We start from the raw sequence: 25,003 nt of genomic DNA on the forward strand, positions 1-25,003 counted from the left end.
ATTCCCACCCCAGTCCCAGCCACTTACCACCATCTCAAACTCACAGTGTCTGTCAGGAGAAGGCTTGGTGCTTAGCTGCACTGAGGCGTAGTGGGCAGCGAAACTGTTTTAGAATGACAGAACAGGAAAAGTTACTTTTCTAAAAAGGGTAGGGATTGCCCCTGCTAAATAGATGCAGTCATTGGGTCCTGCTGTAAAGCTGGTATTTAACAGGGTTGAGGATTTTGCCCTACATTAAATTGTTATTGAATGTGTGTCTCCATTGTTCGCTGGAGGAAGCTTAGAAGAGCCTTTTGACAATGCATCAGAAAGGTTATGCCCCTTCTATCAAGAATTAAAGTCATTACCCTGGCAGTGTCACCAAATTCACATTTGGTTACTTATTATCTCTTTCTTAAATTGATGCTGCAATTTTATATGAAGAAAGTGATTTGTAATATTTCTCTTAACTGCCTCTGTGTAGCATTATTGTTGTAAACCAGCTCCTTCCCCTCCCACATATGGTATAGTGGCAGCCTTCTCTCTTTTTGGAGATAATTTAAGATACAAAGCACTGTGAAAATATGAACTCATATCACTAAGGTTGCATATTTTCTTACATAGCACTAGTCTCCTCATATACAACGTTTTCCAAGTGCTCCAGTTTTTTCAGATGAAGTCAATGTATGCAATTGTAAGAATTTTGAAGAAACATTTTATGTATGTGGAACTGGAACTTGCTTAACTTCTCCACCCTCTAGTATTTAGTACTCTGGTATTATGTGAAATTATATTTCATGATGGTCTGACCTTAATAGCCTCCTGAGATTTAAAAATAAAAGGAGAAAAAAACAGATGGAGACTTGATCCTCTACCACGTTCTAAAAGTTGTTTGGACTTTTAAAAAGGGGCACTGTCCAACATTAGCCTTAAAAATTCAGGTCATAAATTAAGAATACATTTTCATAGTTGGTCTTCCAAATACAGGATTTTTTAAAAGTGAAATTTCTGTTGTATTCTTTCCCACAAATTCAGAATTCAGTGCTTGAGGTATGTAGGAAGAAGATCAACTGTCATTTGCTCCTGTTCTCCCTCTGCTGGCTCTCAAATAGCTGTTAAGTAGAAATTACAGGGAAGGCACAAATAGAGTAAAAGTCTGGAAAACCTCCCCATCATTTTAAAGTCACTGGTTTGAATCTGCAGCATGGCTGCATGTCATAATTTAAATGAATGGTGACATGGCAAAGATAAGTCAGTGATTCCAGATAAGTCCCTTACAAAATGACATCACACCATGAGTGGCAGGAATGGCTGGGTCCATTTCTGTATTCCTAGCAGACATGCCAAGGGTTGAGGAGATTTCAGTGGGACTTCTTTCCACATTAGTGCTGGGATGGCTTGTCTTGCCTTTGTCCATGTTTTGTCCAACTTGTGCTTGTTTTCAGAGCTGCCAGCCTGTGTTTGATTCCATAGAGGTTACATTGCAAAAGATCAAAATAAAAGGATTGAAATTCCCTGGCCTGGACCTCTCACTGTTATGTGAGATGATGAATTATTGTTCCTATTAAATAATAAATTGAAGGAACCATTGCTGTTGTTCCTATTAACTTCAATGAGACCTGTACTTCCTCAGCATTCTCATGCAGCAAGACCCCTGCTTCCAGATCACGGAGTTGTATGTGTGGTGTAAGCCCTGAAAGATGTTACTTTCTGGATCCACCAAACATGCTGGAATATATGGGGGAATTTTCTCCGTTTTTGCTAAACAAAGAAGATTCTGAGCTGCCAAGGAGAAAAACACTGATTTCTGTCTTCTTAAAGTGCGTTCTTAACATTAGAGGAAAACAAAACAATTTAGGGTGCAAGAAACCAAAATAAAAAAAATCATGCAAATGATTTCCCAGATAGGGCCTGCAGTTCTGCACACTAATACTTGTGTTGTCATGGGATATCAGTGCTCAAGGATGCCACTGTTATTTCTTAGGAACCTTTTTTTCATAGTTGACTGATATCAGTGGTATTTCTTAATAAGAACTCTGTGGAGAACTGAGGGTGGAAGGGAAAGCAAATTTTGCTTCAGCAGAAAGAAGTAGGGGTTCTGGGATCTGATCTGGCATTATGTCATTAATCAACTGTAATTTAATAACCTGCAGTCTCTGTGGTAAAGAGCAAAGTTGGTTGTATGTGTCATCTTCTTTTCTTCTAACCATTCCTGTTTATTGTTCAACCACAGAGGGTTTTAGAAAATGATGAAAATGCAGATGAAGTGAATGAGGAAGAGGACTTGGAAGAAGATATTCCAAAGCGAAAGAACAGGCCTAGAGGACGGGTAGGTGGAGACTTTACTGGAATGGAAAGGAAGGAAGCAAACCTCTGCTTTCTAGTGTTTGTCACGTGTTGTATATGCAAATTGTGTATCTATGGATATATCATAGTGATAACACTGTAGGTAATTTTCAGTCGTACAGCAGAATATTTTTAAATATGTTTTCAGTTTATTTTTGTGAATTACCAAGAAAAAAGACCCTTAAGAGTAAAAATTTGGGGTAAATTTATTATAGTGTTATATTTACAATTATAACGTAAACTGTAATAATTATGATGACATCCTGCTATTACAATGCTCTTGCTTTTCTGTAATTAGTAAATGTTGTTTTAAAGTAATTAATTCAGTCATGACAGCCAAAAAAAAAAATTAATAAAAGTAACTTGAAATGTGTTAATACATTTTGCAGCTTTCTCCAAGGTAGCACTTTGTGGCTGACACTGGCCCTCTTGAGCCCATGGCAAATCTTCTATTTGCTTAAAATGGGCAATATTTTATCCGTAGGAGAGTCTGTGTCCCTTCTCTTACCTAAGATGTCTTTTCACGATTTCAGCAGGGCACCAGTTAAGTAATGAGGCCAACATTTTAAAACTTGGAATCAACATTTTCAATTGTGGCCCCTTAAGCTAGGCATCTAAATAATCGTGAACACAATTCTCAGAAGTTTCGAGCATTTTCTTCTCTCTTTGGCTCCAGCAGATGCTGCAGGGGCACAGGAGCTCTAGAAGTACCTTTTGATGTGTTTGTAGGAGTCAAGCAAGAAGGGCCACATTGTACACCAAATGAGCAGGATATAATAGCTTTTGAATAAGAGAAAGACATGAAACCACATTGAATACTTGCAATGTACTTATGCATCAGACCCTCTCTTTTGGTTTCCTCTGTTGTTGTGTTGTTTCAGTTTTCTGCTCCTCTTTATTTTGGAGCTTAAGTCCTTTAATATAAGATCAAAGCACTTTAATAATTGGATAAGTATATATTTCACCTTCCTTATTCTCAAAATCACCTGAACCAGTTTCTTTCTTTCTTTCTTTCTTAGCCAAAGACCCCCACCTGGAAAAAAATTTTCCAGAAAAATGTAAGTTTCAGAAAATTTGTATGAACCAGTAACCAAAACCAGGAGTTAGAATCGATACATGCACACAAGCTTGACTGTAGCAATCAACTAATATTCCAGGCTAACAACTCTTCTAATAAGTTGCTCTCACAGAAGTTGCACATGCTGGTTAGGGTGAGTGAAAGAGTGAATAGCTAAAGAAACATACTGCTCAGGAGAAGGGAACTTGCTGTATTCATATATCCCAGGCCTACACAAAGTCCTGAAGTGAATGTTTTGCGCAAAGTTTTACTCCCCTGTTCAGGAAACTGTTTCAGAGTAACTCTATTACTTTTTCTCTGCTATTGTAGGGAAAGGAGTTAGAGGGTACTACTAGATGTCCCATTCATTTTGAAGCATAAATTTATGTCTTATTTTCTGCCCTAGAATTGGCCCCCTATTAAGTACAGGAGCAGCAGGATCTCTTGCCTTTTTCTTGTAACTAACTCCTGATCTGCTAGTGCCCTGGCTTCATTCAGTGCAAAAAAGAGAAGTCTGAAGAGTGCCAAATACTTTGAGCAATTTTCATTTTTATATGATGGCATCAATAACCAAAGCAAAATGTGGTATAAATTAGGATTTCAAAATTAGGGCCAGATCCCCTAGCTGTTGAAAACTGGTAAGCCTGAATTGCAGCCTGAATTGTGTCTGGTCATGAGTGTTTTACCACTCCTAGAGCAGCCCTTTTCTAATGCGAGCCTGACCCAGTGTAGGGAGTCGGGACCAAGGATTTGAAATTAGAGGATGTGAAACCTGGGCAGCACTTTGTTTCTGGGAAGGAGTTGCTTAAGGTATTTTTAGAGGATAGAAGAGGGGAAGGACATGCATAGGAAACTAGATCCTGCAGAGCGTGGCCTTTGGGGATTCAGAGAAGGAGTGAGAAGGGCTGACAGCATCAATGCAGGATTAATGCGACAGAATTACTGCTCTGGACTTCCAAATTGCACATGTCCCTTCCTTTCCCCTACAGCATGATTTTATTTTTAGTCCTGGACTCTCCATCTGTCCCTCTGGCTACTCTCTCTGGCTGCTTCAGGGCTGCTTCAAGGCCGCTGTGCCATGGCTTCCAGGCCTCACACGTCAAGTCTCGTAGTCTTTGCTGCATCCCATCAGGAGGATGAAGGTAGTCGTGGATGACTGAATTCAACAGACTGGAGTGCTGACAGCAAGCACGGGGCACTCAATTTAGTGTCTCCGGGGTAGCTGCTCGGTTTACTACCCCCTCAAGGCTAGCCCTGAAATGGTGGGAGCGTTAGGAAGGACACTGAAGGCTGAAGAGATGGATTTATAGAAGGATCTGGACAAGGAGAATGTGGCAGGAGCTGGGAAGGGTAGTTTGCTAGGAGATATGAGAGGAATGCAGCTGCACCTGTACAGATTGTCTGCTTGTCAGCTCAATATCCCGTGGGACAATTTCAAAGGCACTAAAGACATTTAGGAACCCAAGTCTCATTGAAAGTCATTGACTTGAAAAATCTCCCCCTGTGTGTTCAGTGCATGAAAAAGTATATCTGACGTGCGGTCATGACATGACTGCTGTACCCTTGCGTTTGCGTAGAGAGCGGTTTGAAGGGAAACAGCTGGCTGTAAGACTAGCGAAACTTCGAGCAACAGACCTAAAATTACCATCCTATTCTGAAAGGTGCCTATGTAAAAATAGTACCTTCTTACTCAACAGATCCGTTCTCTGTGTGTAAACAGAGTCAGACCTACTGACCGGCGACAAAAATAAGACTTTATAGCTTTTTCACAGCCCTGAAAAGCCAATGCAGCTGGTAGGATAGGGAAATTGGATCCTAATCCAGTTATCAGCAGAAACATTTTTTAAGGGCCAATCACTTGTCTCTATGAAGACTCTGATGAGCTGAGGATTGTATAGGAGCTGCCATTGACCGAAATTCAGCTTGCAGCACATTTTGCAGCAGTGAGGGAAGAAAGGAACTAGCCTGGGATTGATTTCATAGCCCAGAGGGGGTTTACAGAGCTGGCAGTCAGAGAGAAAATATTGCAGACTAGTAAGATGATTTTATGTGATATGGTCAGTAAAGTAGCTTCCACCAAACAATTGTTGCTGGGGCCTTTTTCAGGGTGAAACTGCTTTTCAGTTCACCCTTACAAATCTCACCCTGCACGTGTGTGCTGATCTGCACAGAGGTCTTTGCAGAAGGCAGAGCTATACTTGTCATACCTAATAGTATTTACCCCATCCAAACAGCTGCAAATCCATGTCTTTCATTCAGGACTGTGTTAAGAGTTAGACCTGAGCAATCCCAGGGAAATAATGTGTGAATTTTTTATAAATCCCTGTTTTGACAGACTGTGGCAGGCCAGAGTAAAACTGTTCCTTGTTCCTTCTCTTTAGATGTCCAATGGAATGCAGCTCAAATAGTGCTAGTTCAGTCCCAAATCCATAGAAGAGGGACAGAGCTCATATGACCCCTTTGTGTCTGGGCCACTAATATTCTCAGAATTTCTACATCTTCTCCAGCTTTACTTGATGAAGCTCTGTCCCTTTCTTATTTTCACATGCAGAAGCTCAAAGGAGTCAGGTGACCTTGTCTAGGGTGAGAAACGTCAACAGTTTAATAAGAGGAGCAGCAGAAACAATTTTGTTGCTTTTACCCAGGAATAGACTAGCTGGCAGCATTAATAAAGGGCTACGTAGCAGTCCACCTGCAGATCACTTCCTCAAATAAAGATCGAGTCTAAAATTGTTGTCATCTACAGACTGTACATTAGTGAACATGAAAGAATTGAAGGCTTTGGCTCAGTTCCCAGTTCCACATCACAGCCTCCACCACTGGACAGGTATCAGCTGTCCTCTTGCTGGCATCTCAGCTGAGAAGGGTCAGGACCAAGTAGCTGTGATGCTTTGATCCTACGCTTACCCCTGGAGCTCAGGACAGAGCAGTCTGTGCTGTGGAGAAACAGAGCTTTTCAGTTTCCAGGGCTGCCAGCTTGGTGTGTTGTAGGAACACAGAACTGCAGAGAGACTTTTCTGGGTAAATCCCGTTCTCTGTTACTGTAGGTAGCCATGTTACCTAATCTTTTCCACTAACTGGCCAAAGCTCCATTTTATAATTAGCCATGGTATCTTTGTCCCAGAAGGCCATTTCAAAACATTGCTTTTCAGCTAGAAAACAAAACAAAACAAAACAACCAACCCCCATTTGAAAATATTAAAGGAAATAATTTTACCTCTGTTTTATCTGGGGCCTGTTTTCTGGCTGATTTAATGGTTATATTTATCCTCTAACACCTATTCATCTATTCATTCATTCATATTCAGTTAAGCAAGGTATTTGAACGTCTTCAGAAATGAATGTGTGATGATACTCAACTGAATATGTGCTGGCAGTGGCCTACTGCTATGGATGAACAGTTTGGGTCATCTGCGGAGGGAATCTCCACTGCATTACAAGGTCCATTAACATAGTGCATATCTTAGGAGATGAAGGGTCAAGCCCACTCCTGACAAACCTGTATGGAAGCTGAGGATTTGTTTAGTTTTATATTGCACATTTTTCATAGGAGGGTGAGGGGTACCAGGAGACCTGAGGGGCGATGGAATAATGTTAACATTCCTCTTATTCTTGCAGGCTCGGGGATCTGGAGGCGGCAGGAGACGGAATGATGCTGCCTCCCAGGATGATCATGACAAACCCTATGTTTGTGACAGTAAGTAGCACCCAGACAGCTGATTCTGCTTCCAGCCTGTTCGTACCAGCTCGGTGCACTTAGGGCTTCATCTTTTCCCTTCCAGCAAAATATTCTGCTGCTCTCTGACTTGCATGTTTGCCACCTGCTGCTGCTGCTGTTCTTGGTGTTTTTGCATGAAGGAAGTAAAATTAAGTCCTCGGCAAGACTCCACTTCCCTTTGCCCTATAATAAATCATCTCTTATATTTTCTTTCTCTTTCTTCTCTTTTTCTGGCTTCTCTGCCTTTTGTCTTCCTTTCCCCCATGTAAGTTTCACCCTCTATTTCTTTCTCTGTTTCAGATAGTTACAAACAAAAGCATAACTCAAAAATCTCCGACAAAGGTACTTCACCCTTGTTGTATCTCTTCATATATTTGGTGATTCTCTTTCCTTGCGTCCTTTTGAAATCTCACTGGGCTAAATTTTGAAGGTCTTATTCACATCCCTCGCTCAGAAGTTACTCTTGTGGCATCATCAGGAGTTGAGCCCTCCTAAGAGACAAACACACAACTGGAATGCTTTGTTTTGATGCATATTCCTTTTGATATGGCTACACTGCTTGACATCCTGCAGTGGGACTGCAGGTGAAGTAAGACATTGCCCCAGTGTCTGAACTGAAGGAGGATACCAGAGTCCTAGTATGAAGGAGTCCAATATTTGACATACAATGTATTTTTTTTTTATGGTCTAGTCCACGGTACTTTTCTTCTTCTTTTGATACTCTTTTTTGCTTCACTATGTCATTTCTATGCAGGGCATTTATCTTACCCACATGCTTTTGAGGTCTCCCATCTTAGGGCTTACTGTAGAGTGTACATGCAATAATTTGTGCTACTGGATGCCTTCTATCCTATAAGATAATAACCTAACAAAAGTTAGTAGGAGAGTAGCAGGAGGTCTTCACTTCTGTGATTCAAAAATGTATGCTGTTTTTGAGGACGATTAGAATCCTCATTTCTCCACTATTTACCTATCTTGCAACGCTACTGAACTTAAAAGACCAACCATTACTATGTCAATCTATGAGGGTATTTCCTGCTTTTTTTTAAAAACGTGAAGAAATAAAGAGCATGCACAGTAAATAGGAACTGTATTCCACGTGATCAACTCATATTCTTTTATGGTGAGACCAGGTGATCCTCCACAGCACAGTGATGGACATACTGAGTATTTTGCTTCAGCAAGGTGAATATTCTAAGGGCAATGAGTAGAAATGGAAAGACTCGCATATGAATGGGAGTGTCTGAATACATGATCAAGGAGGAAGAGCTCTTTAGGATATGAAGAGTCAGGAGATTTCTGCAGTGGTTAAATAGCTGTCCTTGTGTGTTGGAAGAACTAAAATGTGTCTTCTAAGTCTTCTCTGGGAGCCCAGTACGTATCTTGCTGAAACCCACAGCCGCCTTCTGCTGGTATATGCATAACTGTCTTTGTCTCTTTTCTGGAACATCCCTCTAAATCCAAGGACACTTGTCAGTTGTAGTCATTTTGAACATAAAGACTCTTTATTGTCTGATCTTACTTTGCTTTTGGATCATACAGAGAACTCACAACATGCATAGTAGTGATTTACACAGAGTAGATAAAACTTTTAAGATATCAAAGCAGGCAGCAGAAGTCTGGGCTGAAGTCAAGGCTCTGGTTCATTGTTGTACTGATGGAATTTTGCCTTGGCTTACATTTTGGAGCATAAATTTCCTCTTTGGTTTTGGAAATATAAACTTTCCTATTTCATTTGGCTGGTATCTTTCCGTTTTAAAAAACTTATAGTTAGAGGGTGAGTCATAAGGAGTTTTGGAATCCAGACTTTACACAGTGATGACTCCTGTTCCATTGTAGATAGCTGAGAAAAGGGCTATGTGGTAGCAGAACACTTTTACCTGACTCTGGACCAGAAGGAAAGAACTGTCCTAACTATAATGCCATCATCCTGAAGTAATATACTGCCCTTGTTAACTTTCTGTAGAAATATTACATGCAATTCATTGTGAATAATTGGCTTAAGTTGAGGACTCTCTCTTGCTTATGTGATTCCAATAAAGGATTTCTTGAATCAGTTTTTTCTTTGAAATTATTTGCTGAATATTTTTATAGATAAATCTTAATCTGATTGTGTAGGTTATAAATTGGTCTGCAGCAGTCCATGTACAGATGTTTTGGGCAGAGAGTTTTGTTTTACATGGAAACATGCAGGTTAAAAAGTAGCAGATCTGTTTCTTGTTTGGGAAAACATGATTCCTACAATGACATTATTGGTATAATTACCTTGATGGGTCGACACTTTACTTTTTCTGTATATTATTTAATTTACCTCCAGGTTTCTTTTTCTACAAGTGTGATATTTGAGTTTAGAAAGTGACCACAAAGAAGAAAGCATATGCATAGCTAAACCAAATTAATTTTGCTATTTAGCTGCCTGGGCACAAAAAATGATCTGTGGTGAAGAACTGCTCTGCTCTTTTTTCATAGTTATACATTCATATTTATGGGAAACATGAGCATATCACTAGGTTTCATCAGTAATAAAAAGATTATGGGGAAAAAACTAGTCTGTGTGTCAGTACGATGACGCAAGAGCGGTAGCCAGCTGACACTGCCCCTTGTGTTGGAAGACAGCAATGTTATTTCTGGAAAAGCATGCCTTTTCTGGAAGAGGCACTCAGTTATGCATTGATATTAAACCTGGCCCCAATATTGAAATTGACTGGAAATACGAAATTTCTATATGGAGGAAGGTTTTCAAAGCTCAAAATGTTTTGTCATCCTGCATTTTTAAGAAAAGGTAGTTAGTTGCTTGTTTTGTGGAATGAAGTATTCTGAAATACTTCTGCTGACTTCATTGAGTATGTACTGTATCAGAAGTTCAGAATAAAATGTTTGGCCATTCAAATAATCGGTAAAATTGCTAACATAATCATGAAATGCCTTGTTTCATCAAATCAGCAAGTGGAAGAGTAGTTGGTCAGATTTCCAAACAGTTGCATTGGATATTGTTGTGCCTTGAGCTCCCCTTGGGATAAACACTTGGATAATGCAAGTGGGAGATGGGTATAGGCTGGAAATGGTAATGTAGCAGAGTGGGTCAGCTGCTGTATGAGACCAGACCCAAGCATAGCTTGAATAGCTGTCTAGGAGATAGAGCAGGTGCCTTAAAGGATAGTGAAAAGTAGGGTTTGAGGAGCAAAGCAAATCCTATAATGTCAAGCTAGAGAAGTGGAAGATGCTTCACCATAGCTGTTCATGATAAACCACTTTTTAAAGGAGGGACAGAGAGAATGAATGTATTAATACCAACGTATGTAATAAGAATTGATGTTATGTCATTGTCAAATGATCAACTGGAGAATGGTCAGTTCTACAACAGCAGTCTTCTTAAAAATTGTTCTCCTATTTTCATATTGTTTATTATATATTATTTACCTTTTTTTTTTTTTTTTTTAAAAAAAAAAAAAAAAAAAAAAGCTCCTCTGAAGTTTTACCTAGAAACTTCTATTCTGGTTTAAAAGTTGAAACCAATTGTAGCACCTGAGCTTCATGACTCCAGATGTTTGCTTCCTTCAGAGCAGTTACTTTGTGCTGAATCTCTACAAGTTACTAACTTTCCTGCTGTCCATCCTCATTTGTCTGCTTTTGTTCTGCTCATGTTCCCACGGAGACTTACTACGTACATACTTCTGCCTTTGTTTTCTGTCCGTCTATGGAAGATTTCCCTTGCCCATCTCTAAAAGAAGTTGTTTCTTTCTTTTCCTTTTACCAGTATGTCCTTGTCTCCTTTTAGTTTTATTCCTGTATAAACTGCTATTTTAGCATAACAACTTGTGTTTGTATAGTATCCTTTATTGACAGTCCCTCTGAGACTGAGATGAGCATTCAGATCCATTCCTTGTGGAAAATGAGAACTGACTGAAACCTTCCTATGGTCTCTGCTGGATCAGTGACTAATGCAACCTTGCGTGTACCCAGAGACACTGATCTTATAGGGTTTTGTAGAAGCTGATTCTTTTGTCCAAAACTTCGTTTTCAGCTTTCTGTAGTTATTTAACCTGAATTTTCTCTGCTGCAGTGTAAGACCAGCAGTTCTTGGTCTGTTCTTAGTGGAGAACAATGTTTTCTTTCTATGTCTGTAACCAGTTACTAGGGCTTCTTTCAGCAGTGTTTTCCTCATCTCTTTTATTACGCTTGTTTCTTTTCTCTGAAAAATCTCTTATTTAAGTAGCAGTGGCCAGAACTAAGTAGAAGGTGCCATTCTGAGCACAGAAGCAGTTCAGAAGATGAATGGTTGATACATTTGGTTGATACAATGGTTGATACATTAGCTGCATAAGTCCATGGGACCTGATGAAATCCATGCAAGGGTCCTGAGGGAGCTGGCAGATGAAATTGCTAAGCTGCTTTCCATCGTATTTGAGAAATCGTGGCAATCTGGGCAGTTCCTGCTGACTGGAAAAAGGGGAACATAACCCCAATATTCAAAAAAGGAAAAAAGGAAGACCCAGGGAACTATAGGCCAGTCAGCCTCACCTCTGCGCCTGGCAAGATCATGGAGCAGATCCTCCTGGAATCTCTGCTAAGGCACATGGAAAATAACAAGGTGATTAGAGACAGCCAGCATGGCTTCACCAAGGGCAAATCGTACCTGACAAATTTGGTGGCCTTTTACTATACTGCCACAGGCTTGGTGGACAAGGGCAGAGCAACAGACATCATCTACCTGGACTTATGCAAAGCATTTGACACTGTTCTGCACGACATCCTGGTCTCAAAATTGGAAAGTCATGGGTTCGATGGATGGACCACTTGGTGGATAAGGAACTGGCTGAATGGCCGCACTCAAAGGGTTGTGGTCAATGGTTCAATGTCCAATTGGCGGCCAGTGACGAGTGGAGTTCCTCAGGGGTCGGTACTGGGACCAGTGCTGTTCAACATCTTTGTCGGAGACATGGACAGTGGGACAGAGTGCACCCTCAGCAAGTTTGCTGACGACACCAAGCTCGGTGGCGTGGTCGACACACTGGAGGGAAGGGATGCCATCCAGAGGGACCTGGACAGGCTTGAGAGATGGGCTTGTGCAAATCGCATGAAGTTCAACCAGGCCAAGTGCAGGGTCCTGCACCTGGGACGTGGCAATCCCAGGCACAAATACAGGCTGGGCGGAGAATGGCTGGAGAGCAGCCCTGAGGAGAAGGACTTGGGGATGTTGGTGGATGAGAAGCTCAACATGAGCCAGCAGTGCGCACTGGCAGCCCAGAAAGCCAACCGCATCCTGGGCTGCATCAAGAGAAGTGTGGCCAGCAGGTCACGGGAGGTGATTCTACCCCTCTACTCTGCACTCGTGAGACCCCACCTGGAATACTGTGTCCAGCTTTGGAGTCCTCAACACAGGAAGGACATGGACCTGTTGGAACGGGTCCAGCGGAGGGCCACGAAGATGATCAGAGGGGTGGAGCACCTCCCCTATGAAGACAGGCTGAGAGAGTTGGGGTTGTTCAGCCTGGAGAAGAGAAGGCTCCAGGGAGACCTCATAGCAGCCTTCCAATATCTGAAGGGAGCCTACAGGAGAGCCGGAGAGGGACTCTTTGTCAGGAGATGTAGTGACAGGACAAGGGGTAATGGTTTTAAATTGGAAGAGGGGAGATTTAGATTAGATATCAGGAGGAAATTCTTTACTGTGAGGGTGGTGAAGCACTGGAACAGGTTGCCCAGGAAAGCTGTGGATGCCCCATCCCTGGAAGTGTTTAAGGCCAGGCTGGATGGGGCTTTGAGCAACCTGCTCTAGTGGAGGTGTCCCTGCCCATGGCAGGGGGGTTGGAACTCAATGATCTTTAAGGTCCCTTCCAACTCTAACAATTCTATGATTCTATGATTTACATATAACTTACATTTACTTATAGAACTTGGACTTACGCAACTTGCTCTGATACGTGTCTATGAGAGGTACAGAGATGGCTGACCTAATGGGTTTTTTAGTAAATTCCTTTTCAATGCAAGATGCTCCTCTCCAATTCTGTGTGGCACTTTCAGTGGCAAAGGAGTTTTTATCCTTGTCCACCATGTGAATTCATATTTAATATGCCATTTGCTATAGCTTCTTGTTCCTTCCCTGTTCAACCTGTTTCTACTCAAGCGAATTATCTATCATCTTCAGTTTCCTCAGTATACTGCTTTGTCCTGTTTATACTGTATTTTATTTATTTATACTAATGTCATGTAATTGCATTACTGTTTGAAATAATTCTTTAATGAAGCTCATATGATACATTTTTATTATTATTCCATTATTTCTGTCAACAATCATTCACTGCGTGACTGATTCTTTCACTCTCTATTCCACCCTTCAAATTAATGATTAAAACAGAGGCAAGCATTGGGCCCAAAATGGACTCTTTCAGGTGCTTGAAGATGCAGAAAGGTGCCTTGTGAAGTTATTTTTAAAAAAATAGGCTCCTAATTCTTCCTGATTTCAACTGGAGGTAGGCTCCAGTTTTTTTCCTGAATATCCCACTAACTGCCTATCTGCTTGTGTTGTGTCTACAGATCATATAAGGCTTGGTCTCTAAGTGGACAATTTGGACTTGACTTTGAACTGCTACTAATTATTCAGAACATGGTTTTGTTTTTAAAAATGCTTGACCCTACATCCAAATCACTATTGCTTGAAACATCCTCCTGCTTTTTCTGTAAATTCATCATCCAGCAGGGTATTGAAATTTCATTATTTTGACATTAATTTTTTTCTTCCCCATTCCCTTTCTCCACTAAATGTATTGTAGGTTCTGCCAACAAAAGGCTGGAGGCTTCAGGTGGTTTAAGTGGTTTAAATTAACATTCCACTGACTTTCAATGGGTACTGAGGATCTCTTTCTTTTAGTTTCCTTAGAAAATCCCAGTTAAATATTGTTCTAGCCTGACTTGCCAAATGCAATTCCTTGAGGCCTATTCTTTCACAAAGTGATGGCTCTAGTAATTACCTTGCAAACTTCACCTGCCTTCCTTCTCATCTCCCTGAAATGGACCTGATCCTGTCATACTCATTTTAACAAACATCTCATTGATTCTTGGGAAGGTTTGCTGGAATATAGAAGGCCTACAAGATACGTCATGATTTAGCTTGATTTTTACTAGTTCCTGAGGCTTAATCTGTTGTCTTAATTCTTACAGGTACTATGAATGAGTCCAACACTACTAACTGCTGCTTCTTAGGACAGACCTTTGGTTAAATATCACAATGACAAGCTGATTTGAAAATGCTTTGATTATAGCATTATGTTTTTACATGCTCCTCATAAATCTCCATCATGACTTCAGCTTCCCTTTAAGCTATTAACAGTTTAAGCCCTAAATCATCTCCTGGTATTATCCTTTCTAGTGAATCCCTAAGTAGTTCATAAGCAATAAGATCTAGAATAAGATGATTGTTCAGATGAACCCAACAAACAACTCTTCCACCATGGCTTCTATACTTGGCATTCATTGACTTCATTATTGGTAGAAAAACCAAGATTATAGAGGCAAGGATACTTTTAAAAAAAAAGTTGAATAACACAGGTCTGGAGTAAGAGCACATGGTAAGGGGGGAACAGAATTTACTCTAATAGTTGAATGTTTTCTACTCATATAGGCTGTTTTCTCCTTTCCTCCTTCTAACAATTCATTTATTGAAATATGCACATATATATTGTTGACCTGTGCATGTTTTGCATTGGAATTCAAAGTTCCTGTAGCCTTAAGACAGCAAGTAGATGCTGGGACTTGTCCTTTGGGGGCAGTGAAACAAGGACTATTGACGACCTACAGAAAATCTCCTATAAAATGGGTTACTAAATAGTTGCTCTAATACAAGAGGTGTATATTATGACAGTAATGATCAAAGAGGGACAAACATAACGCCTTTCCATTGGTGGAGGTCAAAACACACTGGGTTAGCATTTGAGATCTCTAGATGTGCCAGACTGTGGACATAACTGTAACAGGGGAGATTGTATTACCAAACCAGTGCAAAACAAGGAATGTTTTTTTTGGAATGGAGTGAATGGTGGGACAGGAAGATAACTTTGAGGAATGACTGCCTGCCAGCAGTTAACTTAAGATTTAGCATTTGACACAGCCCAGCTGAGAAGAAAGAACAGGAGGCAAAGGAGAAGAGCAAAGAAAGACAATGAAGGGGGCAAGATTCAGTGACAAAAAAAAACAAAAAAAAAGGCAAAAAAAAAGTGCATGTACTCCCCCAGTTTCCTGTTTCCACTAAAAACATGGATTGTTTCCTTCTGTCTCTTACTGGTGACAGATTGTGCAAAATGTATGTGGAGAGCTGGCTGGAACATAGCTCACAGTCTGCCAAGGACCAAATGTGTAACAATTTCAAAATGACAGCAACATAGCCACTAAATATTTGATGAGGAAGTCTTTTAAGATTACAAATCCCCCTTTAAAGCAGGGGAAATATTCTATATTAATTTTACTCATTGAGAAACGTAAACAGAGTGAGAATTTGCTTATCCAAAGAGTTGCAGGCTGTTACAGGCCAAAACTTAGAACAGAGCTCTCTTTTATGAAACACTCAATGCTTGTGATCAAACTCTCTGCAAATGATGTTTTTCTCCCATAATGCAGTTGTGTAAGGTCTTCATTTCGGTATTCAAATTGGAAGGAAAGTAAGGCTCATCATAGGAGTGTGTCCGGCGGCCTAATAAAATCTCCCTCTCTTCCCCATTTGTGGTATCTGATCTGCACTGCTGTATTACTGCTTGCTTACCCAGCTTGTTCCTAGGATGGCATTCACATCAGGTTATAGCAAAATAATTCCTTTGAATGCAGGAGGAATTGGAGTGGGTTACGCTCTGCAAACCCCTGCTGTTTTCATTGGGCTTGGCTACCTAATTAAAGATCAAGTCAACTTCCCAGTGTTGAGATTCAGGATGAAATCTACCACATGCAAGGATGATGAGCCTATCCAGCAAGGAAAATTAAAGATAAAAAAAAGTCAAAGCCGCTGAAAGAAAGGCAAGGCCACCTGGCAAAGTTTATGAAAGGCACACTCTCGCTTGCTATGTGTGAGCTGCATAGTGTTAAGAACGTAATCACCAGCATACACTTCAGACTGGGGCAACCAGTTCTCATTATGCTTTTGTCAGCTTGGAGAATGAGAAAGATGTGGTGTGAGCACTGGTCTGGATGCTGGAACTCATGGGTTCCTATCCTGGTAATGACGAAAGATCACTGTGTAGGCAAGTCACTTAACCCCTCTGTCCTTCTCTTTTTTTCAGAAGTGAAATGAGAATGGTATTTCCCACTCAGGAATGTGGAGGAAGATTAATTAATGTTTGAAAAGCCAGTCTTGCAGTGGGAAGAGTTATATAAGAGCTAAGTGTTTATTAACGATTGCCCTTTTATAGAAACTACTTCTTAGCACAGTGATATGGTAGATTAATAACGTGCTCTACCTGGAAAATAAGAGATTAGGGTGAATTCAGGAAGATTCAGGAAGATTCAATCTGTTGGAGAAACCACGAAGCTCTGACTTAGCTTTTAGTTCAGCAAAGTCTCACTGAAGCCAATGGTTCTTTTGCCTGACTAATATCATGATACCCTTTTTCCCCTGAAAAAGTCTAATTTGCTTGGGGAATAGGAAATCTCTGCAGTTTCAACTCATGGCATCACTTTGGACTTTTTCCATGACAGAACATGAATTTCAAAGGCAGAAAAGTCTAGACACCAAGAAAAAAAAGCTGCTGGAAGCTGCAAATGTTTGGTCCTACAAAGGATCCACTGGGAGTGTGTAAACAGAACTCCTTTGCCACAGCTCTGGTTATAAAGTCCTCCAAACTCCTTTTTAGCTAAGCATGTCTCAGCTTGCTGCCACCCTTGAAGGCCATCTGAAAACAGCTTTGGTGGTGGGAAGGGCTCAGCTGCAGAATTACTACTGCCCGAGCTTATATCGATGCTTGCTGGTTTTCCCTGGTGAGCTGATACTTATTTTGCTGGAGAAGGGCAAGTCTGCAGACCTATCTGATTTTCTGTGCCATCCTAAGCTTGGCAGGTAAAATCCCTGCAGGATCTTGTAGGGAATGGAGCCAAGGCCACAGCCTTGGGACTTCCTGCAGGGAATGCAAGTTCCCTTTTGTGCATTGAGGGAGAAAGATGCGTGAGACCTATATTCAAGGACATGCTGCTTTTGTAAGGTAAAAACTCTAGAGCTAGAATTGTGACTATGTTTTCAGGTAGAGCTAAATGAAATAAAGACTGGTAGAATTTCTAGAAATATTTTTGTTTTTAAATATAAAACTCCCTCTAATAGGTAAATTGGACTGGGTTTTAGAGCTTATCTGATTATGTAGCTAGGTTAGCATTAATGCAGGATCAAGCTATATAAGAGCAAGATAGAGTTGGACAATATGTATCACGCAGCTTTTAACTCCCAAGTGCCGCCTCCTTTGTCAGTACAGTACTGATCACCTGATAGTGCTCTGAAAAGAATTTAAGTAGACAGAAGTTTTGGAGCAGTATCAATAGTCATAGCAGAAGAATGACTTTTTTAAATTCAATCTTCAAACGCACACAAGTAAGGGGGATATAGAGTAGGATAGTTAGTATCATACTCAATCTATGAGAAATGTAAATCTCTCTCTCCATTCTAAGAAATCCTGTAACATTGCAGGGGGGTTGGAACTAGATGATCTTTAAGGTCTCTTCCAACCCAAACCATTCTATGATTCTATGATTTGGGTAATTAAAGGGGGTTATCTTTCTGAGATAATTTAAACAGCAAGCATTTTGTCTAGCAATAAAGTTAGGTTTACAGATGAAACAAAGGCAGATGCTTCAAAGAATAGATGTGCATGTGTATCTGGGCATTTTATTTCTCCCCAACTTCCCCCCCTCCCTCCTGCAGAAGTTCTCATTTCTAAATCAAGGGTGCTCAAAGACTTAAAAAATCTGTGGCTGAGGATACATTACGTTTGGAAAACCTTTTGTCCTGTTATGATGACTGTGTGATCATCACCATGCAGAATGGAGAAAACTGGGATAAAACTATCTAATATTGCAGATCACTCATCATGAGGTTATTTTACACATTTCTAATAAGGCAAAGTATTTTCCTCGAGGGAGTTTGCAAATGAGCTAGAAGAGATGGAGAATCAAATGTTATCATACGAGGCTTTGATTTACAATTTTCTATCATCGGTTTCAGGATGTGGACCATCAATTGGCTTTTTGTGAGTAGTAGCAGAAAAGTATAGTAATGGAAGTTTTACTTATATATAAATGACTAATTGAGGCATGTCTTTTTTTTTTTTATTTTTTTATTTATGGAGCCTTATGACATTCCTAGATTCAGGTGTCTGGGGTTGGAAAGTGAGTATCTATACACATGCAGGATACATTTTCAGGATCAGGGCTGAGTGAAGTTTTTCAGAGTGATTGGTGACTTCCCCCTTGGAGATTTTTTCAAGGGGTCTAAAAACAAGACAGAGAACTAGAGACTGCTGGGTTCTGTTCTCTCTTCTGGCACCACTTTCTTTGTCTTCCTAAACAAGCTATGCAGGACAGACTACTGGGCATGACATTTATTCCTGTGTGAAATCCTTGAGGTTAATGAAACTAATAAAGTGACTGAAAATGTGGCTGAGAGTAAAAATTTGCAGGAAGGGCACTACGCTTCTTTGCCTTTGTTTCCTGATCTTTTAAAATGAGAATAATTGTATTTGGTAGCCGAAATAGCTGTATAAAAGACAATGAACATTCAGAGACTGCTTTGAAGGTGAAAAGAGATAACTTTTAGAGACAATAACATGAATTAAAAACTTTATAGAAGATGAATTTGTATGTAAAGAATCTTATGATGAAGCTTGCCCTTGTAGTGAGTTCCCTGTGAAAATGTATACTTTTCGTCACCCTGAATTGTTTCATCTTGTTCCTAATATCTGTTGACTTAGTCCTAAAATAAACAAAAGTTCAGAAGGAGGATTCTTTGTCACACATTGTATTATTTATTGGGATGCTGAATATGAAGTTTACCTGGGCAAATAAGTATCACTACTACATGTTCTTCTAGCAAGAAACCATGCATGATTTCCATCTCCTTGTCTTGTCTAGGAATCTGCAAATAAAGCTATTTATTACCCTTTTACAGAAAGCCTTTTTTTAAAAAAAATAAATAAAATACTGCTTCCTTTCCTCAGAGATCATTAATGAAGAAAATAATGTCCTTTCTTCTCAGTCCAGCTCCCATTGCTGTGCATTGTGCAGCACCGACATTGGAACTGCCATTTCATTTAATTTTATGTGCAATCTTGTTAGTAATCTTAGCAGAGGGGATTAGAGCCATATGAGCTGCAGAGACTGAATGTGCGTTTGCCTAGGCCTATAGGAAGGACTGCTGGCAGCACGGTGGGCAGAAAGCTTGTCTGGGGACTTGCTGTTGCAGGACTGCCCTTCTGTCATCTTTCACCCCCGTCGGTTGGAAGAGTTTTGGGTGGGTGCGTGGAGAGTGTGGTGCTGCTCTCGGGGGAGAAGGGACCGTTGTTTGAGAAGAGGATGCTGCCATTGTTGTGGATCACACTGATGTTTCCATTCTCTCTCCCCCTCTCTCATATCTTCTTTCCTCCCAGTCTGTGGCAAGCGTTACAAGAACAGGCCTGGGCTGAGCTACCACTATGCTCACACCCACCTCGCCAGCGAAGAGGGTGATGAAGCCCGCGAGCAGGAGAACCGCTCTTCCCCTGTCCACAGAAATGAAAACCACAAACGTGAGTAGTGTTTTCCCTTTGCCTTTGAGATCCTTTTCCGGGATGTTGCCTCCACCCTGCCTTTGCCTCGCGGAGGCTGGTGTGATTGCCTGGCTCCATTGTGAGTGATTGGGACCTGGATGCTTGGAGCTAATCAACCGCAGCTCACTCGGGTGCTGGCTCAGCTAGTCAGAAATTCATTTCAAACCCAGCATTATCTCTGCAGCAAGTCACTTTTCCATTACTGCTCCTGTGGGGAGGAGGTGGCAAGGAGAGGGGGGAAAAGAAGAGATGCCCAACCTGCTCATCATCAAGTAGCCTCCCAGTGGCTGTTAGCTGGGATGTCAAAGAAATACACATCCAGTAGTTTGAGGGGGCTGCCTTTGTTTTGCCTTTGAATAAGATCCATGTCTCAGCTTTTTAGGTATGAAATTCACAGCACCTGTTCCCCTTATCCTTGCATCTCCTCCCCAGCTTACCCTCAATTTTACCAAAAGCCACTTCTTAGCTAAAGTTTGGGAAAATCTGTGAAAAAACATTGGTACTGATCTGCAAGGAGGAGAGCTGGAACACGAAAGGACAGAACAGTTATGTGTCTAGCTTCCCCACTCTGGTACAGGGCTGAAAGAAATCTTTAGAGTACAGATGACACTATTTCACTGTCCTTCCTCTGCTTCCTAGGCACAGAACTGTGAGTCAAGGAGGCTGTTTTATTACTGATTTTTGCAAGTTTCTAAGCCCCTGTTTCTCAGTTTTCCGGTGTGCAATACTATGTGATGTTTGCTTTCACCTTGGGATTTGAGTAGATAGCTTTGCTCGCTTTCAAAAAGTCCTTTCGGATCACCATGTGAACTGTGTCATTTTAGTTCAAAGTAATGAACAATGTGGACAAAGCAATAAAATGCTTCTGGGGGAAAATATCCAGGCAAACACTTTCTGATACATTAAGAAGAAGTGTAAGAAATATGGAAGTAGAAAAACATTTTCTTTCTAAGCAGGATAATTGATAATTGTCCCCAGGGAGGTGTGGGAGGGGGTTTCCTTCCTCCAAAGCATCTGCTACTAGCCACTGTCTCAGCTTGAAGGGCCGTTTAGTGTGATCCCATTTGGCAGTCCCTATGTTTCTGTCACTTTTATGCTCTACCTTTTAGTTATTCACATGTTTTGTAGGTTCACAGCAAAAGTAATTTTGACTCCTCCAGCTGTTGATAAACTTGAGCTGTCAATGCAGTAAGAGCGACTGCTTGGGCGGGCTTGTGAATGTCAGCGCTCAGCCAGTAGCTTTTGTTTACTTACCATTTACATAATCTCTGTTGTGGTTTTTTTCCCTGTGCCTGCTGTAGTCAGTAATAGTTGTGTATCTGGGAGGCATATTGCAAATCTGTATTGAATTCATATCAATAATGGCCTTGCACAGATGCCCAAACAACGATGTCCCCTGCCCTTCAGCTTGTCGCAGAGGCCAAGGGCAGCCTCAGTCCTTATATTCCTGGTGCTTAGGAAATGACAGAAGTTAGGAAGAAGAAGAGCTAGAAGGTTAGGAGCAGCCAGCCTTGGCCCATGGAAAGAAGGATGCATTTCTGGGAAAGGGTAGAGGGGCAGCTGCTCGGGCTTGTGTTCCCCCAGAGCTCCCGTGATGCATGTGGCAGAGGGAAGCTGCTGATGCACAGATCCCCAAACAGGCAGAAGTTGGGAGCCAGTGGTGTAATCCTCCCTGAGGTCCAGATTCCTGAGCAGAAAGAATCTGCTTAACAACCAGCCAGGAGCCAGTGAGGTATGGGCAACAGCCACGTGAATGTGAAGATCACCCCTGGGGAAAGTCCCAGATGCCGGAAGGTAACTCTCCCAAATGGCTTAGCTGTCGCAGTGGCTGTTTGTTCCTTTTTGCCTGTTTGTTTGTTTACAGCCTTGAGCTCAGATCTTGCATCTTTGCTCTTTCACTTGGCAATATTTAATTTATGCTGCCATTTATCTTCCATGTGAATGCTAATTGTCCACATTGCTAATGTGCAGTCATTAAATGGTCCCTTTGTACAGGGGGATGGTGGAGAGCCAGGGCATCAGATCCTTCCTCTCCCCTAAGAACTGCTAGGCATGTGTTATGAATTAGATTTGACAGGTCTGCTGTGTCGCAGGGCTCCGGCTTCAAGAATCCTCTCTGCATGGGTTTGGGGGGTGAGTGGGGGGGAGGGAGGGAGAGAAAAGGCGGGGGGGATGTTAATCCAAACAGCTAATCCGCAACCTGCTGAACAGGAGGACCAGAGATACGGTATAGAGCTGGGCCTGGTTATTTGCTTAGCAGTGTGTCAGAGAGATATGAGCAGCCTGATTTAGAAAAGGCAAGGCAAATTCAAACCAGCCATTTGGAATTTGCCGTGCTGTGGGAGGTGAGCACCGGGTCAGCAAAGTTCAGGCGGGTGGCTGCAGTATGAGCTTCCTTCCTCTGTACCCGCATCTCCTCTGCAGCCTCCGCTCCTTGCAGCACCTGGGGTGACAGCAGCCATGCCAGTGCAGGGGGGAGCTTTCTGGAGCAGGATTCAGCCATTGATGCCCTGGCTGGTGCCAGCTCCACAGCTGATGGCCTCTTGTCTTTCTGCACGGCCAGTCCCCTTTATCTTTACTCTTCTCCTCATGCACAGACCAATTTGGGTAGTTCAGTAAATTATCCAAGGATTGGGAAAGAGATCTAGATAGGAAGAACCTACCTGAAACTGAGAACCATTGAATAGATGTGTGTCAGAAATGGGGACTGGCCCCAGCCCCAAGTCTCGCCTCCTTGGCACATCTCCCTGTCCTTGACTGTCGAGAAGGTTTGTTTATTTACATCCCTCTCTCCTTCTGTCCTTCTTCCTCGCCTATAGATTACCCCTTGCAACATGGAAGATAGTTCAAAAGTCTTCTCTGGCCTTTGCCTTTCCTAAAACATCTTAGCCTGTGCTTTGTTTGAGGTTTAGTTGCTTTGTTTATGTCTTATCTAGCCCTTTGACACAGATAAATAGTCCTTCCTCAGTGCCTACTCTTGCCTCTGCCTACATACACATTTATTTTTGACCTCTGATTTTTTTTAGCAGAGCATGGAACTGTGAAAAGGAAGTTATAGAAAACCCTTAAAAAAGTCAACTCTCCCCTTCCCCAACTGCACTGATAAAAATAAATTATCTCACACCATTCTCAGCATTTTTATTTTTTTTTGCTGGCTTTTCCTCCACGTGTTGGCACCGAGAGCGTGAGATTTGTGAGCCCAGGGTGCATCCAAGCCTGCCACAAAACACCTGCTGTTTTATTCCATCTCACTCCATGGGTACAGGCCAGCTCTGGGGGCAGCTGGTGCTCACAAATTTTGAGACACTTCTGATATAAGAATTACATTAGACTTCTATCTATTGAGATGTGTGTGTGAATGAGTGTACTAGTATAAATGCTCTTCCTTAATTCCTGGGAGAATAGGATAGTGGGTCTACGTGGAGAAAAACTTCCTCTCCTTTAAAGGAGAAGAGTTTTCAGTGGCATTTTACTGTGTGAAATGCTGGTTGCAGGCAGCTGTGCAGTAAACAGCAACTGAACAGATCTTATGCCCACAAGCACTTTGGCCAATGACAATCCTAAATAAAGCACATTGTGCGGGCTGTCGCTGGCCTAGCTGCCACGAGCAGGTTGGTCCATCCTGCAATACAAGTAGTTAATGAGGGTGCAGTCCTGTGCCCCCCTGTCACTCTGCCAGCTTGTGCATCTGACCTGCAAACCCACCTGCATACGTTGCTTCGTGGCATTAGCCTGTTGTGCCCGGTTCCATTGTAGATTTTATGATGTGGATAAATCTCTACTGGAGAGACCAGCCAAAGTTGTTTGTGTACTCTAAGCATAATTGGATACCCAGTCTCCAGAGATAAAAAATTAATGTGCTAACCTCAGTGTGTCTCCAAGCTGCCCTCCAGCTCCCCCACACAGTCATCTTTGAAACATTTTTATTTCCATCCAGGCAGGGGGCTGGCCATGAATAAATGACGAGAGTCAGCCCCTCAGTTGGAGACGAGCTGTTTGTTCCTCTCCACAAGCGGCATCAATTTGAAAAGCTACATCAGGCCTACTTTTTCCCTGCCTCAGTGCGGATCCTCACTGGGGCCATGATGGGAGCTACTTCTGAACGCAAGGATGCATCAATGCCCACCTTGCAACAAGATACCCTGCAGCAGGTGCCTTCTCAGTGAAAATATGTACATTACCTTGAGTTGACTTCTCATTAGTTTAATCTGTTTGGTTTTTTTCTTTTCCAGAGCTTGTTTTCATAAGGAAAAAGAGTCAGAATACTAAAAGAAACAGTAGTGATTGCAGAGGTTGGAACTGCATAACGATTTCCACTCAAACCCTGCTCGCAGCTAATTTCTCAGACTTTTGTGCCTACGTTTTGGGGTGCTGAGGAAAAAATAGATCAGTTGTTTAGAGTTTTGGAATAGTGGAAAATCCCAAACTTGTTTCCTGTATTCAGGGACCCATAGGTGAATTTTTGTTGTTTTATTTAGAGCTGTGGGGGTCTTTTTGGTAGTTTGGGGTTTTTTTTGGGCCTGCCTGGCCAGGACCTGAAATGTTGTCAATGCCCAACTCTCATTGAAGAGAAGCACCTAGTGCTTCTCAGTAGTTTATGGGAAAACATTTCCAATTTGACTAATTAGTTTCTGATGACTGTTTTGAAAACCCAGAAGTTTTGACTGAACTTGAACTTAGGTGTTCTGCCTTCCCACACTCCAGTGAGTAATTTCCAGGCCTAAAGCCTACATGTCACAGGGACCCATTTAATGACACTGGCCATTCTTACCTGAATTAGTGAGCGATGCTTCCATACAGGGCTGTATATTGGGCACTATAATCCCTCCTTGAGTTCCCTAAGCTGATGGGAACGGTGCATTTCAGTGTCCAGAGGCCAAGTCTCAGGAGAGGTACTCCTCCAAACCAGAAAATTCATATGTTAACATGTCAGACTTTTTTGTCTGTCTTCCTGTTCTGTATCTCCCACTGTTTATTGTCATGAGGCATTAGACAGTTACAGTGATTTACTGTGAGCAGCAGGATTTTGGCCCATGCTTTAGGTGTTCCTTCAGAAGACTCTACAAGATCAGTGCATAGATGTTTCTATGAAGTGCTGCCTTAAGGTGCAGGAACGCTGACTCCCCAAATCTACAA

The 25,003-nt window shown here is 41.7% G+C and overlaps 1 protein-coding gene across 5 annotated transcripts in view; it reads left to right on the top strand.

Moving 5' to 3' along the window:
• Positions 1-25,003, top strand: part of DPF3 (double PHD fingers 3) — a 94,896-nt gene that overhangs the window by 31,574 nt on the left and 38,319 nt on the right. For 2 of the 5 annotated variants that reach the window (XM_074148731.1, XM_074148730.1), the window contains 4 exons: positions 2,213-2,308; positions 3,345-3,383; positions 7,001-7,079; positions 19,709-19,846. In XM_074148731.1, the coding sequence (XP_074004832.1) occupies positions 2,213-2,308; positions 3,345-3,383; positions 7,001-7,079; positions 19,709-19,846 (352 nt within the window). Of the gene's footprint in view, positions 1-2,059; positions 2,069-2,212; positions 2,309-3,344; positions 3,384-7,000; positions 7,080-19,708; positions 19,847-25,003 lie in introns of all 5 variants that reach the window. The other 3 variants (XM_074148734.1, XM_074148733.1, XM_074148732.1) reach the window with 2 other exon arrangements.

This window comes from Numenius arquata, chromosome 6 (assembly GCF_964106895.1).
Source record: "Numenius arquata chromosome 6, bNumArq3.hap1.1, whole genome shotgun sequence".
NCBI classification, from domain to species: Eukaryota; Metazoa; Chordata; class Aves; order Charadriiformes; family Scolopacidae; genus Numenius; species Numenius arquata.